This window comes from Oreochromis aureus, linkage group 11, assembly GCF_013358895.1.
Source record: "Oreochromis aureus strain Israel breed Guangdong linkage group 11, ZZ_aureus, whole genome shotgun sequence".
In the NCBI taxonomy this organism is placed as follows: Eukaryota; Metazoa; Chordata; class Actinopteri; order Cichliformes; family Cichlidae; genus Oreochromis; species Oreochromis aureus.
The window spans coordinates 29,817,653-29,832,408 of record NC_052952.1 but is presented as its reverse complement, the minus strand read 5'-3'; the positions used below and the strand labels follow the sequence as shown (position 1 = coordinate 29,832,408).

The following is a 14,756-nucleotide window of genomic DNA, read 5'->3' as shown; positions in this document are numbered from 1 at the left end:
AGATGCAGGGAGACTTGGGGAAACCACGCAGGGAAGTACACAGGTTGACGGAGGGAAATAACACAGCCAAACCAGCAACTAACAGAGGCAAACACAAGGCTTAAATACACAGAGGGATAATGAGGGAATGAGACACAGAAGGAGAACACAGCTGGGAGTAATTGACAAGACGAGACAGGGAAAGCAAAACTCAATACATTTACATAGGATACACACTTTCAAAGTAAAACAGGAAACATAACAGACATGGACTTGACTAGGAGCGAACAGCAACCATGGAACACAGAAACAGAAACCAAAAGACTAGAAAAGATAAACAATCAAAGTACAATAATGATACAAAAACTCAAACACTGGGTCACTGACCCAGGACCATGACAGTGGAAGCCTCAAGGAGACTGGACTTTCCCAAATATGTTGACCCTTTTGCCCTATGTTCAGTATCCATTATATATATATGCTGTTGTCATTTGGAGCCTCGCATTTGAATCCTGCTTTTACACAGGTCGCCTTGAATCAACCAACCAACCAAAGACACACAAGTCTGTAATAGTCCCACGGTTTTCTCAGTTTTCTTTACCTTTTCTTTTTCATTACACAACATCACAACAACTAAATCTGAAATCTTTCCCCTGCAGTTTTCTCGAGCTTCTACCCAGGTTTTCCATTCACCTTGGTCAGCATTATTAGTTGCATAGCATCTGGCCTCAAAGTATTCCCAGCCAGCCTGACAAGCTTTACACTCAGAAAAATAAAGGTGCCAACTGGAACCAAAAGTGGTTCTTTAGACTGATCCCATAGAAGAAGCTTTTTTAGTGCCACAAAGAACCTTTCAAACAATGGTTCTTTGAAGAACCATTTCTTTCAGTGGAACCTTTAAAGGTGCCCCAAAGAACCATCAGGAAATGGTTCTTTGGGGCACCTTTAATACCTATCTTTGTGCTTTTCAGATTTGTCAGATTAATTTTAAATAAAGAACAAAAAGAAGTAAACCACAAACCCCATACTCTGTCTTTTATCACTGCCGATATCTGGCATTTAATTATTCATTATTTCGAGCCATGCATTCATGTATTTCACACTGTATTTTCATATAAATACTCTGACTATAAAAAGTATATATTTGTTTTGAATTTGTGTCAGCATAAGGGCTGTACTGTGACTGCAGGTGTGAGTCCTTGTAGAATGTCTTCAAATCCACTTTGGCTGCATTCATTGTTGTTATAGAATATTTTCTAAGTGTCTGTCAAAATATTGTTGTCAGAGGTTGCCTCTAAAAATAAAACAGTTTTCTGAGTAACAAAACATTTCAAAAATTGTAGTTAAAATTGTCCTGATCAAGAAATGCGGAATTTGTATAACAACAACAACAACAACACCACCACTACTACTACCACTAATAATAATAAACACATCTTTTATACATGAAATGATCTTTTTCATACTTACGGTAGACAGTGGCTGCTATGATGCCAAACACCAACATGACACAAATGATTCCCAAACAACAAGCCAACTGTTTATAGTGGCGATGTCTGCTCGTAGTTCTGTCTGATGTCTTGTCTGGAAAAATATTTATAGTCTTGAGTTAGTGAAGACTTGATAAAAATTTCATATAATTTAAAAGTGGACATGAACACATTTATTGGAGCTAATTTACACCATGGAGCCCTTATGTAAAAAACTATAATAGATTTAACAGTGTCTGTGAAGCCAAAGCAATAACTGACAAGAAATAACTGTTTAAAGTTTTAGTTTTTAAGAACATGTTTAGCGGGATCTTGTGCCAGTACAGAACGTAACATCACTGAACTGCTTGGTTGTTGTTAATAGACTTACATTAGTTTATGTTAGAAAATAGTGACAGAAGTGATCTCAGTAGAAAACAAGGACACTAAAACAAACAAACAAACAAAAAACAGTCTTAAAAAACTCTTTGTGGCAGCCCCTGGCATGTTTTATGTCGAACATGATTGGAAGTCCTGACATCCTGACAGCATGTCAGCATGAAAAAAACTGTTTACAATCGGACTTCGTTTGAGATAATGTGAGATAACGATTTCTAAATCAAAATAAGAAATTAAGGTTACCAAAAAGTGTGTCAGTCAATCTTGTAGGGAATCTTTTCCCTGTGGACATGCTGATGGATGTTAGGATTCCCGCTCACACTTCAGTGAGAAACTTAGTTACATTTATGCTGTGATGCGCATATACACTGAAAAAAAGGCCATGTTGGATTTACTTGATTCAATAGTGGACATCGGTTGCACACAAATGTTTTGCTTTGGCAGAAACTTAAACAATTGAGTTCAATCAACACAACTTTTTCATATTCAATAAACCTGTGCATTCTGTGTTCATAAAACGTGATTGAAACATGTTTAGATGAAGTAAGTTGAGCTCTTGGAATATTTTAATCCTTCACAATTTTGTCATTTTATTTCAACACTATTCAATAACTTTTACCCCAATACTACTTGGTCACTTAAATACTACATGTTCTCTTCATATTATATAATGTTCAACAAAGTCTAGATCCTGGTTACCATAAAAATTGAATGGATGTACAACAACTACCATCCTCCCCTTTATCCTGGTTGCAGGGGGGGCTGGGAAATAACCCTGAAGTGATAGGTTACAAGGCAGGGTACACCCTGGACAACTCATAAGTCTATCACAAACAACCATTTGCACTTACATTGACAGGTAATTTAGAATCACCAATTAACCTAACTCTAACAACTGCATGACTTTTAACTGTGGGAAGAAACTAGAATACCCAGAGAGAAACCAGTGCAAACTAGCCAGACTGTGGATTTGAACCCAGGATCTTCTTACTGTAAAGCAACAGCACTAACCACCATGCCACCAATCCAGACTTAACGAAAGCAGGAAAGCTATGATTTCAAGGCTTGATGCAGAATTCTTTTGTACGTTTTTGTCCTTGACAGGTTAAACCACAATAAATAGCAATAGCATACACGTGCTGTGTGTGTATAATTGTCTGCCTCTTATAACTCCAGTGATTTTCCTGCAGTTTGACATCTCGTGCGATCTTGTGAATTTCATGAGTTCAGCAACTAACCACTCTTACTAGATTGTATCATGTCATCTCAACAAGAACAAATTAAGTTGTTGAATTTCATACAGATCCTTCATGATTTAATTACGTTTATAGAAACATGATATTATTGTGTTTAAATTACAAGTTAGACTTTTTTAATGTAACAACCACCCAATTTGCTCGATTTGACTGAGATGGATGTCTTCCTGAAACCACGATCCAAAGCGTATGAGACTGAAAGTTATTGACTTACTTCACTCGAACATGATATGAACAATTTAATCTAGCCTCTCTGCATATCATGTAGTTTCTACACTATACACTTAACTTTAAAGCATGAGGCACTTATGTTAAATACACGCAAGATGTTTACGTAAATCCAAGAGTTGGCCAATCCCTTTTTTTCAGTGTAGTAATCAGTTCTGCCATAAACTGTCTGCATGTGCTTTGGGAAAGAGAGAACATTTAAGTGCATAAATAAAGTGCTGATCGCTAACTAGCAAACAACTAAATAACTACTTCTTCAGAGATGGAGCAAAGGTGGTCAGTATATCCTTGCTTTGTTTTGTTTTTAACATAAAGCTCATTGCTGACAGGGTTGGGAGCAACCATTATAAATGGTTTTAGTTCTAGTGTCCTTGTTTTCTGCTGAGTTATTGGTCACTAGTTAGCTGACTGTGAAATTAACCAGTAACGTTTCTTACTATAATATGAAACAAGAGAACGTTTGGATTTCTTCTAATTTCGCAGATTTCTTAACATGTGAGAAAGAGAAATTTCTGCCACTGTTACACAAAAACAAGACAGTTTATTATTATTATTGCTGTATGTGTAATGTGTTTACCAAGAGAATGCGTTTACCCAAATGCTAGTGCAATGAAACATTATTCTGTCATCATTGATAGTCACCTGTCACTCTCATTCTGTCCTTTCTAGACATCTTTAAAAGTGCCTTAAATGACAAAATATTTATTCTTTTAAAGTGGAAACTTAAAAAAAAAAAAAAAAAATGTAAGAGTCTTGCAGTTAAAACAAACCTTTGAATATATGACTTATGAATGTACAAAGACTGAAATACACATACCTCACTATGATATATAAACTGTTGTAGCTCAATGTATTTTTGAAAACTAATGACCAAAAATGCAGTTTTGTCATTTTTTTATTCAAACATGCTTGCGGAGCTCTTACGGGAACTAGTATAAGTGACGACCGTGAATTATGAACCCTACTGACACGACTTTGCAGCAACCAACCCAGTGACATCATGTTCTATGCTGGCACAAGATGGCGCTAAACATGCTCTAAAATCTTTAAACACTTATTTCTTAAATCCAGATTTGTAAACAGTGCTAAATCTATAATCGCTTTTTTTCTCTCCTTTTTTTTTTTTTTTTTTTTGTTTAGAGAGAAGGGAGTCTGTGTCCACTTTAAAACGCATATTGTACCATGGAAAAACGTATTTTATTCATGTAGGGCAACGAAACTGAAGTAAACGTTCTTCTTGTCTGGCGTAAAAATCTAAATAACAGAAATATATTGTTTTATCTACTTGATTATTGGTTCATTGATTATTCAATGTTGCTATTTATAAGTCCAACATTTCCTTTTTGTCTCGCTGTCTCAAATGATGGTATTTTAAACTTCATTTGAGTGTCTGAAACAGCTGAAGCTACATATCAGCTTTGAAATGCGCATTTACACAATGTAACTCATGCTGTTCTCTATCTTTTGGAATGTAAACCTTATAAGGAGCATCTCCTAACTATTATGAGCATGAATGATAAAAGCATTTTAATATTAAACTGTTAAATACCACTTGTCCTTCAAAACTTTGGTAAAAATGATTGTAAGAGGAGAACGTTCACTGTTTGAATCTAATTGTAAAACTCAGGATGCTTCATGTCTCTTCATTAAATCCCTGTTAGGGAAATGTTCCAGTTTGAAAGACACTCAAACTGATCAGTACTCGTCACACCTTCTTGTACTGACAGTTTTAGAAATTTTCACTGTATTGGACATTTGTTTACAGTGGATTTGTGTTTTCTTTTTTTCAACTCACCGTTTGTGTCCAGAGTTTGTTCCTTTGCTTCATTTTTCACCTCCACTTCATCATAAACAGTTTCCTCCTTTTTAACTGAAAGGTTTAAAAATTAACTGGCATTCATAAGTTATCATACAACAAACAGGGTTTCATGCCAGAAACACCTCACCTAAGAGGCATCTGGGACACATTCAAGTCAGATCCCCAAGCCACTAGCTGAAGTGGTTCAGGCACCAAGCTCTTAAAATATCAGTGTAAAAATCCTACTTAGCTCAAGATCTTATTTGCTGATTTCTACTGATATTTTTTAAAGTCACTGTTACTGTTTAAAACAAATCAACATTGAGTAAATTTGCAATTATATTCATCAAAAGTAGCTTAGAATGTATTTTCTTGATGCAGTGCATTGGAAAAACTTACCTTTTGATTGGGAATGTTTCTTTTCTTTGAATTTGACTGTGGCATAGTTAACTTCCTCCTCTGCCATCCTTACAGACTTTCTGTTGAGCTTCGTGTAACTTCTAGAGAGAGAAATAACCCTCTATAAGAGCCACAGAGAAGCAAAATAAGAGACAAGGTTGAATCTTCTCACGTGTCATGTCTGTTTCTATTGCCAACTTCTGCTTATGGGTGAGAAAATAATTGCATGCATGTCATGATCAGTATGAACCTCAAAGTTGTGAATATATAGTGGAGGCAGTGTACATACTGGAAAGTGATTTCTATAGATTTGCAAAGCAGAATCACAACATCAAAAATATGTTAAAGTCAAAACATAGCATATTATTTAATAACTGTTCGCATAAAGACATTATCATTTTAGGGACTGAGATTATCTCAGGATAGAGCACATGAGTTTGACCAAGTCACTGTATATTTGCATTCACCAGAAATTCTACTAGATACACTCTGTGGTGTACTGGGGCAGCTGTGGTAGCTCATTGCATAAAGTAAAGTTAAATTGATCCCCGTCTTCTCCATTCTGGACATGATACTGATCCCCAAGTTACCCCAATGCATCCACTGGAGTGTGACTGTGTGGTGTCATACAAGACACTTAGATATTGAAAAAAGCTTATATGAACCTGTGTGTGACTGGGTGAATGAGGCTTGTAGTTAACAAAAGCACTTTCTCGTGTTTTGATTGAACAAGGTGTTGATATCTTGATCCCCATGATGGCATTACACAGTTGCTTGAGATTTGTCAGCTGCACATCCATTCAGTAAAAGGACTAGATGTTGTAGTGATAATGCATTGCTTTAAATGGCAAGAATCTTGAGAATCACTCCTGTTATGAGGAAAGCAGCCCCTTTACCAGCAGCACACATTGTTGTGTGCCTTTTCGCCTTTACCCGAGCTAATCTGCCATCCATGGTCAGTGTGTGGACCTGGTTTATGTTTCAATTATTATAGAGACACCCTCATCCAAGGAGGCCCTGCCAGGGTTGATCAGGCCCTGGAGTGTGTGACTGGTTTATGTTAAATTTTTATTTCTCTTCTACTTTCTTCTGTTTAGTTTTCTACAGTTTATTTTCTCATATCTATTCACTCCAACTGAGAAATAATACTTATCTCTTTAGCATTTATGGAGCCTCACTTCTTCAAAGGGATAGAAAAGGTGATAGAGAGAAGTAAGACAAAAGGGGTGGTTGAAGAGTTGTAACTAATAATGTAGCAATGAATGTATTGTAATGTGTCATGTTTCTAGGTCTGGTGAGCCAGTGTTTATGTTTTTGATCATTAATATTCTTTGATTTAGTTACTGGTTATATTTTTGTGAATTCTAGTTCTTAGGTTTTGTTACTGTGCCTCCATGTGTTACAGGTGTCACGTTGAGTCAGTTATGTTTTCATGTCTGCTCTTTCCCGGCCCCTATGTCAAGTCCATGTCTCAGCGTGTGTCTCTAGTTTCTTGTTTTACTGTAATAATTCTGTTGTGATAATTGTGTATTCTGTTTTGCTTCCTTCCTGTCTCTGATTATATCAGTTTAGGTCCAGCTGTGCTGCCCTGTTGCAGATTCCCTCATTACCCTCAGTGTATATATTGTGTGTTTTCCTCGGTTCGTTGTTGGGTTGTCTGGTTAAGTTCCACATGTTTCCCAAGTCTCCCGTTCTTTTCAGGTCTTAGTTTCCTCTTTCCTGGTTTCAGGTTTTGTGTTTTAGGTTTCTATATTGTTTTCTATGCACCTCGTGTCTTTATGTTTAGCTTTCCCCAGTTTAGGTTTTTGTTAGTTTATCGCAGTCCTGTCACCTTTTGTTTTTAATGTTTTGTGCAGCCCAAAATAAAGGCTCGCTTTTTGCTAATATGCACCTCCATAGTCTGCATTTGGATCTACACTCTCTCCACTCCACGCCATCTGCCTCAGCAGACGTGAAAGGAAAGATAACCTTGCAGTTACAAGCAGTGTGCATGCTGAAGACAGATTGCTCAAATTGACAGACAGTAAAAATATACAATAGTCTGAATTTTGACTGCAGGATTCAAACAGATAAAAACCTGATTTAAAAATGCACTCTCTATGTACATAAACAACATTTCTTCCGAGTTCCTTGGGACTTGCACTTCATGAACAGCAGTGGTCAATAAAGAGGCAAAAATATTCATGAAACATACATTAGAAATTACTGTTTATCAACAATTTATCAACAATTATCAACATATATCTTTGTAAAAAACATTTATTATAAATTCCAATTCTTTGGATATTTGTATGTATTATGTTATCACCCTCCTGCGAATGCAATGCTATGATCTACATTTGGATTTCTTTTATATGTCACATTGAACAGGTTCATGTTCAAGAGGTTTATCATGAGATGACCCTCACGTGGTCTTCTCATAGAACTGTGCAGGGTCTTTTAGATCTTTTATTGCAAAGCCTAATCTTAGCTTCCTCATCTTGAGTGTAAACGTTGTGTATTTATTACAGTTCCCGGGTCTTGGAACCAGGGTATTAATTTTTGTGTATTCATTATTTGTTGTCAAAAGGGGATTATGATCAGGCTTTATTCTTTTATTAATGGTTCCCTTCTATTTATGAGTTTTTGATATTTCATGCCTTTAGTCTGTGTTTTGGTTTTGTTGATAGGTCTCTGCTAGTTCCTTTTGTGTTCCTTCTTCTCCTCCAGTCTTTCCCGTGTTTGTCTTTTTTTGTCGCTGTGTCAAATTAATATGGTTGAGTCGCTGACTCAGTTTTGATTATACTTACTCTTTTATTTTGATAGGCTGTTGTCTTGTCTCTAGTGCTTTGTTTTAAATTTTACTTCCCTTGTCTCATTACTGTTTCCTCCTCCCTCATTACCTGTATTGCATTTATTATCTGAGTCTCCTCTCATGGGTGTGTGTTTCTTTGTGCTGTCTTTTCTAGTGCTTGCTCTCATTTGTGTATACTTTGCATTCTTACAAGTAACAGTATGAAGCTACTTTTTGAGTACATTTCTCCCTTACAAGTCCGGCATTTGAGCCACATTCTGCTTCATTACAGTTTTTCTATTCATCAAGGTGTATCTTGTTTGTAGACTTTGACAGTTATACACCTGCATTGCCAAGAATTTCTTTATGTGTAGATGTTAAACTGTTTTTCTTGACCATGGAAATAATTCTGTAATGCATTTTCAAGCTTTTTTCAGAGCTTGGAAAGAAAAAACGTCCTCAAGAAATTTAAAGAAGTCCTGTCTCTTTTCTTCCCAAGCTTCTTAGATTAACATGACCTGGATGTCTGAGAACCTTCATAGACAATTCTATGATGCACTTTAGTTGTCTTCTGTTGTCTTCAGGCCTTTTAGTGTTGCTGAGTTGGTCAGTACAGCATAAATGGTCAGTACTGCCTTTGAATCTCTTTGTATTGTGTACAATGACAATAAAGGAATTCAGAACAATTCAATTTAATTCAAATCTTGCAGATCCTGACAACTTGACATCTTCTCTTCTACTTTTGGCATCTTCATCGCTGCAACATCTGCTAGCTGTCTTTTGGTCACAATGTTAAGGTGGTATGTGTAAAATACTCATCCACACATATGTGTCTGAGGTTGACCTCAGTGGCTTCCAAAACTGATGAAGTTGTCTCCCTGTATATGCATTTCTTGATTTGGACTTACTGTTCGTTTTAACTACAAAAGAAGTGTACTTAATATCATTCTCTGTCATTGTTATTTTGTCTTTCTGTTGAGCCTTTTGTGAACTCTACTCAGAGATGCCCCAGTATTAAAGCCACAGAGCATCATAATACAAGAAGTTACTGTTTCTTAACTCCGTGACTTCTGTTTCTTGTACCAACTTCTGCTTTTGACTGGAAAAAGTAAGTTGCCCCATTTTGCAACACTTTGTGTTACATATACACTCACTGGAAAATGTATTACATACACTGTGCTAGTACCAGGCTGAACCACCTTTTGCCTTTTTTGGAGTAGATTCAACAAAGTGCTGCAAACATTTTTTCAGAGATTTTGGTCCACATGATAGCATCACACAGTTACCACATAATAGCCAGGTGTTCACAAATAAATAAGGTTTGTCTGATATTAGGAGACTTTGGCTTCTTTGTCAGGAGACGTTACCTGCTTAAACATGTATGTGTCACTTATTCATAAAACAATATATATCCTTGCGGCTTTTAATAGCCTAAATATGCTTCACAAATATTTCTGCTCAGGTTAAAAAAAATCTTCTGCACATTCAAAACATGTCACACAGGTCTCTGTTTGGGAATCAAGCACATGTCATCAATGCTACTGAGTATGACTGAAAACAAGAAGCCCAGGCAACATCTTAAGATTACGTCACAAACGGCCCAGAGGCCAACACAAGGAAAGTACCCAGATGCAGACACAACATACTCAGTGAATCAGACTCACATTATTTACAACACAGATCTTGACTGCTTACATGCAGTGAAGCTGATTTCCAGCTTGGGGAGGGTATTGAAGACTGAGCAGCTGAGTATTTGTCCAACCTGAGGTTTAGTGTTTCCAGCACAGTCAGCAGGCAGGAGGGCAGGCAGTAGAGGTGAAGAGAATCCAAGTTTAGACGGCAAGGTTCAGTGGTGGGTGAGATTTCTGGCTGGAAGCTGGGTGCTTACAGTATAACTGATGAGTCAAAAACTGAGAACACAAGGAGAGTTAGGTAAGGCAAAACATCGACCTGAAAGGAAACACAGAGAGATGCAACTTGTTACCACCATTGGTAGCTGTCGGACTGGCAAAGGAGAGGTGACGACACTGGGTTTAAATGCAGCCTCTTGATTGCAGCTAATGCACCACAGGCGAAGGAGATTACCTGAGCTACGCCTCAGGGTGGACCCAGGGACACACAGTGGGCCAGGAGACAAACCCAACACTCGCTCGGATCATGACAGATTAGCTGGAAATCAAGCAAAAGCACATCTAAACTAAAATGTGCTAAAATAAATAAATAAAGTAACCTGCTTTTTAGACCTTTTTAGTAAAATTTCTATTGTTGCAGGTATTATTTTAGTGGATGATTGTCAGCCTTCACCTTTCTTACAGCAGCTTAAATACTGTTGTTCTTTGCTTCATGAAAACTTGTCAAAAAGATAAAAATAAACAACAATGTGACATTCCGTTAAATATAACAGCCTAACACTAAAACATAGATTTATTACAATAACTATCACCAACATAAAAATATCAGAATACAGATACAGTACTTCAGACAATACTTCTGAAAGATAAATCCAAATCCAGAAAGAATTATGAATCGCCTCAATTGGATTTTATCAAATATTTTTCCTGCCCCTATCAGCTTGAAGAAAATAAACACAAAAGTAAATCAATGCTAGGTCTGTACTAAGATATCTGCTAATCAAACAAGGTGCTATCAACCTAATACCACCCAAACAGCTCTTTGGTGATTGACCCTGGATCTCTCGTAGTGTATGTCATAATCCAGGATATTTGTAGCTGATCATCTGAGCCCTGTGTGTTATTGAATGGGACCTTAAAGTGGACATGAAACACTACATGTATAAGCCCAGATTTACACCATGGAGCCCTGCTCTCAATAACCTGAATCAATGTAACACTATGTGTGGAGCTGGATTTAAGATGCAGTTTTTAGAGCATGTTTAGCACCATCTTGTGTCAGTACAGAGCGTGACATCATCAGGTTGGTTGGCTGAGGTCACTTTTACCCTCTGTCTCTCAAGCTGTAAGTGGTTCTTTGTTTTGTTAGCTGCACTGAAATGGGAAAATCAAAGCATGATAGGGAATCCTGACATCCATCAACGTGTTCGCAGAGGGGAAAAAATGTGCACATTACGCTCTCCATCACTCACATTTGGGCTTTGCTTTTCCTCACTTGTAATGTAATCCAGACAGTGAGATGATGTGTGGAAGAAAATGTCTCCAAACAGTGCTGCATCTCTTCCTCAAAGCCTCTGTTTTTTTGTCCATTGCACACATCAATCTATTTTTCCTGCCCACATGCTGATGGGACTCAAACAAGCTCTCCTCCACACAATCCTCATTTATAGTGCTTTACAAACCCGAACATTACAGTTAACAGCTGGATTTTCCCATATCAGTACAGCCAGCCAAACAATGAAGAACCATTTATTGCTTTAGGGTGAAAGTGGACAGTATATCCAGTTTATTAACATAAAACTCATTGCTGCAAAGAGACAGTACAACAGTGTGTAATGTAGGTCTATTTATCACAACCAACCAACCTGACACAAGATGGTGCTAAATATGTTCTAAAAACTTTAACTTTAAGCACTTACTTCTTAAATCCAGCTTCACACACAGTGTTTTATCTCTGCCAGTTTTTGAGAGCAGGACTCCATGTTGAAAATTAGCCTTTATGCATGTAGTCCATTTTAATGAATCAGGCTTATTCTGGCACAACTTGCAGATGCATGATTGGATTTGAATCTGGGGAGTTTTGAGATCAGGTAAACCATTTGAGCTTCTTATTGTGTTTCTTTAAGCTTCCTTAGTAGCTTTTGTTGTATCATGTAATTCATTGCCTCATAGGAAGAGGGCACGCAGAGCTCTTTCATGCCATGTGTGGGCTCAATGGATGCATAGGGCCTCACAGCCAGTAGGACCCCCTGAGTTTCAAGCTCAGCCTCAGTATGTTTGGAGAGAATTAAAATCACTTGTGTTCATTTGTAGCTAGATGAGCTCCATGTGTTTACTGGTTAAACATTAAATGTAGTACAGGGGTGTCCAGAGTCCGGCCCGCGGTCCATTTTTAATTGGCCCTCAAGTAATTTTATAAATAGAATAGAAAACGGCCCGCACTTCAACTTTTGCTTGAGTGTATTGCACTTCTTGGTTTTAACACCAGGGGGAGCTACTGATGATCAAGGCAGTTGCTCTACCAAAAAGGACAATCACAGAAGAAATTTACCCCAAGTTACTAAACATGGCAGAACCAAAGAAGCGAAAGGTAGAAAGTGAGTGCAGAAAATTTCAGATCAAAGAATTAAAGGGGAAGTGTGTCTGTTTGATCTGCACTGAAACTGTGGCAGTTATGAAAGAGTATAATGTACGACGTCATTATGAAACCAAACATCAGGCCTATGCATCCTACACTGGTGCTGAGCGAGAGCAGAAATTAAAGCAAAGGGTAGCTATCCTGCGGGGTCAGCAACAGTATTTTTTTCTTGCTCAAATTGTCCAGGAAAAGGCTCCAATAGCAGCTATGAGGTCGCCCAACTCATCGCAAGACACGGCAAGCCTTTTTCAGATGGAGACCTCATAAAACACGGCCTCATTAAAGTCACCGAAATAATGTGCCCGAAAAAAGTGCAGGACTTCAACAACGTCAGCATGTCCAGAAATACAGTTGTGCGAGGCATTGAAGACTCGTCAGCCAACATTAAACTGCAACTGTCTGATAAAGCTGTGCTTTTGATTTTTACTCCATCGCATGCCATCCGAGCACTGATGCCACAGACACCGCACAGCTGCTATTTTTTTTTTTTTTTTTTTGCGGGGAGTGGACGTGGACGATCGAGCACGAGCACTTTAGGTGAGTAAAAAATATATTCCACAGTACCCGTGTGTTAATAAGCATGCATGTGCAGGTACACATGCTTCAAATATCAATAATGCGCATCAATTCTGTCACTACCCTGCTTTTGCGCACCACTTTCTTATATGCGTTTTTCTTGTTAACACACAGAGTACACACCGCTGTGCACAGCGCACGCACACGCAAACTCAGCTGATCTCATCTGATGCAGATCTGCTCCTTGATCAAGTGACATTTGTCCGGATTTTTGGCACGAGTGGCGTACGATCAGCACCGTGGCTGGATGGCCCGATTTACATACCCAGCGCAGCTGATACTCACCAGAATAATTTACTAAAATTATATGCACTCCTGTTATTAAGTCCAGTTCAGTCTGTTAATGTTGATAATCGTTTCAAACGAACGTTAATAGGTGTGTTGCTAAGCCTAAGAACTTAAATAACAAGCTTGAAATGTACCCGTCCCATTTTCCCCTTTATTGTTTTTTCTCTGTGCTGTAAATCTTCTGTCTAAGAAGAAATCTGCTGCTGTTCTGAGAATGAGCTACCAAAGCTTTTTCTGAATAAATCAATAAAGATCCATTTATGGAAAACTGTGATGAAGGCAGTTTTGTCTTTAATTATATTCAACAATATAACACATTTGACCACTTTTAAATGATTTTTCTAACTTTAATACACTACAGTTAAGGTTATATACCTAATTTCTAGTAAGTGGCCCAGCCCCTCCTATATTTTTATGTATGTGGCCCTCAGTGAAAAAAGTTTGGACACCCCTGATGTAGTATATAAACAAAGCTAAACTGAAATGATAAGGAAGCTTTAGCTTGTGTTTGTGGTATAATCAATTCATAATCATCAGTGAGTGACATCTATAACCATCTGATAGGTTGATTAATTCTCACGTCATGTTAGGATGACAAAAGCGTTAGCCCGAGCCAGTGGATACCTATCCAGATGGATCAAGGCAAATTTTGACCAACTTTTCTAAAATAGGCAAAAAGGAGAAGTTTTGAAGATAATAAAGACTCTGATCACAGGCATATGTGATATGTGAACATAAATTTTACTCATCCTGTGGTTTAGCTTATATTATTTTCATTTTAAAATAGAAAAATGTTTATTGTACTTTAATGGTATTTTATTTTATATTCATCTTGCGCTGTCATTTGCACATTCATGTTGTTGCTGGTTAAACTTGTTTTCTAATATATTTTCTATTCATCTAGACCAGGGGTCTGCAACCTTTAACACCCAAAGAGCCACTTGGACCCAGTTTCCACGCAAAAGAAAACACTGGGAGCTGCAAATACTTTTTGATATCTAAAATGAAGATAACACTGTATATATTGGGTTTTGTTTTTTTTTACCTTTGTGCTTTCTGTGAACAACTAAAGTAAGTAAGTAAAGTTTATTTATTAAGCGCTTTTCACAGACAGGCAGTCACAAAGCGCTGTACACAAAGATTCAAATAAACAATACAATCAATAGACTTTATACATAATGTAAAAGATCAAATGTAAATAATGTAAAGAATATAAAATACGTAGATCAACAAAAGGCTTGTTTGAACAGAAAAGTTTTTAACTGCTTTTTAAAAGAATCCACAGAGAAACTAAGGTGTGTTACTTATAAAAGTGCTACAGA

The 14,756-nt window shown here is 37.4% G+C and overlaps 1 protein-coding gene across 1 annotated transcript in view; it reads right to left on the bottom strand.

The window, feature by feature from the left end:
- Nucleotides 1–14,756, bottom strand: part of LOC120442676 (C-type lectin domain family 4 member G-like) — a 90,345-nt gene that overhangs the window by 11,150 nt on the left and 64,439 nt on the right. Inside the window, exons 2-4 of the mRNA XM_039619652.1 lie at nucleotides 9,997–10,211; nucleotides 5,529–5,649; nucleotides 5,127–5,201 (exon numbers count right to left, since the gene is read on the bottom strand). Of these exons, the coding sequence (XP_039475586.1) occupies nucleotides 5,127–5,201; nucleotides 5,529–5,595 (142 nt within the window). The 5' untranslated portion in view covers nucleotides 5,596–5,649; nucleotides 9,997–10,211. The remainder of the gene's footprint in view (nucleotides 1–5,126; nucleotides 5,202–5,528; nucleotides 5,650–9,996; nucleotides 10,212–14,756) is intronic.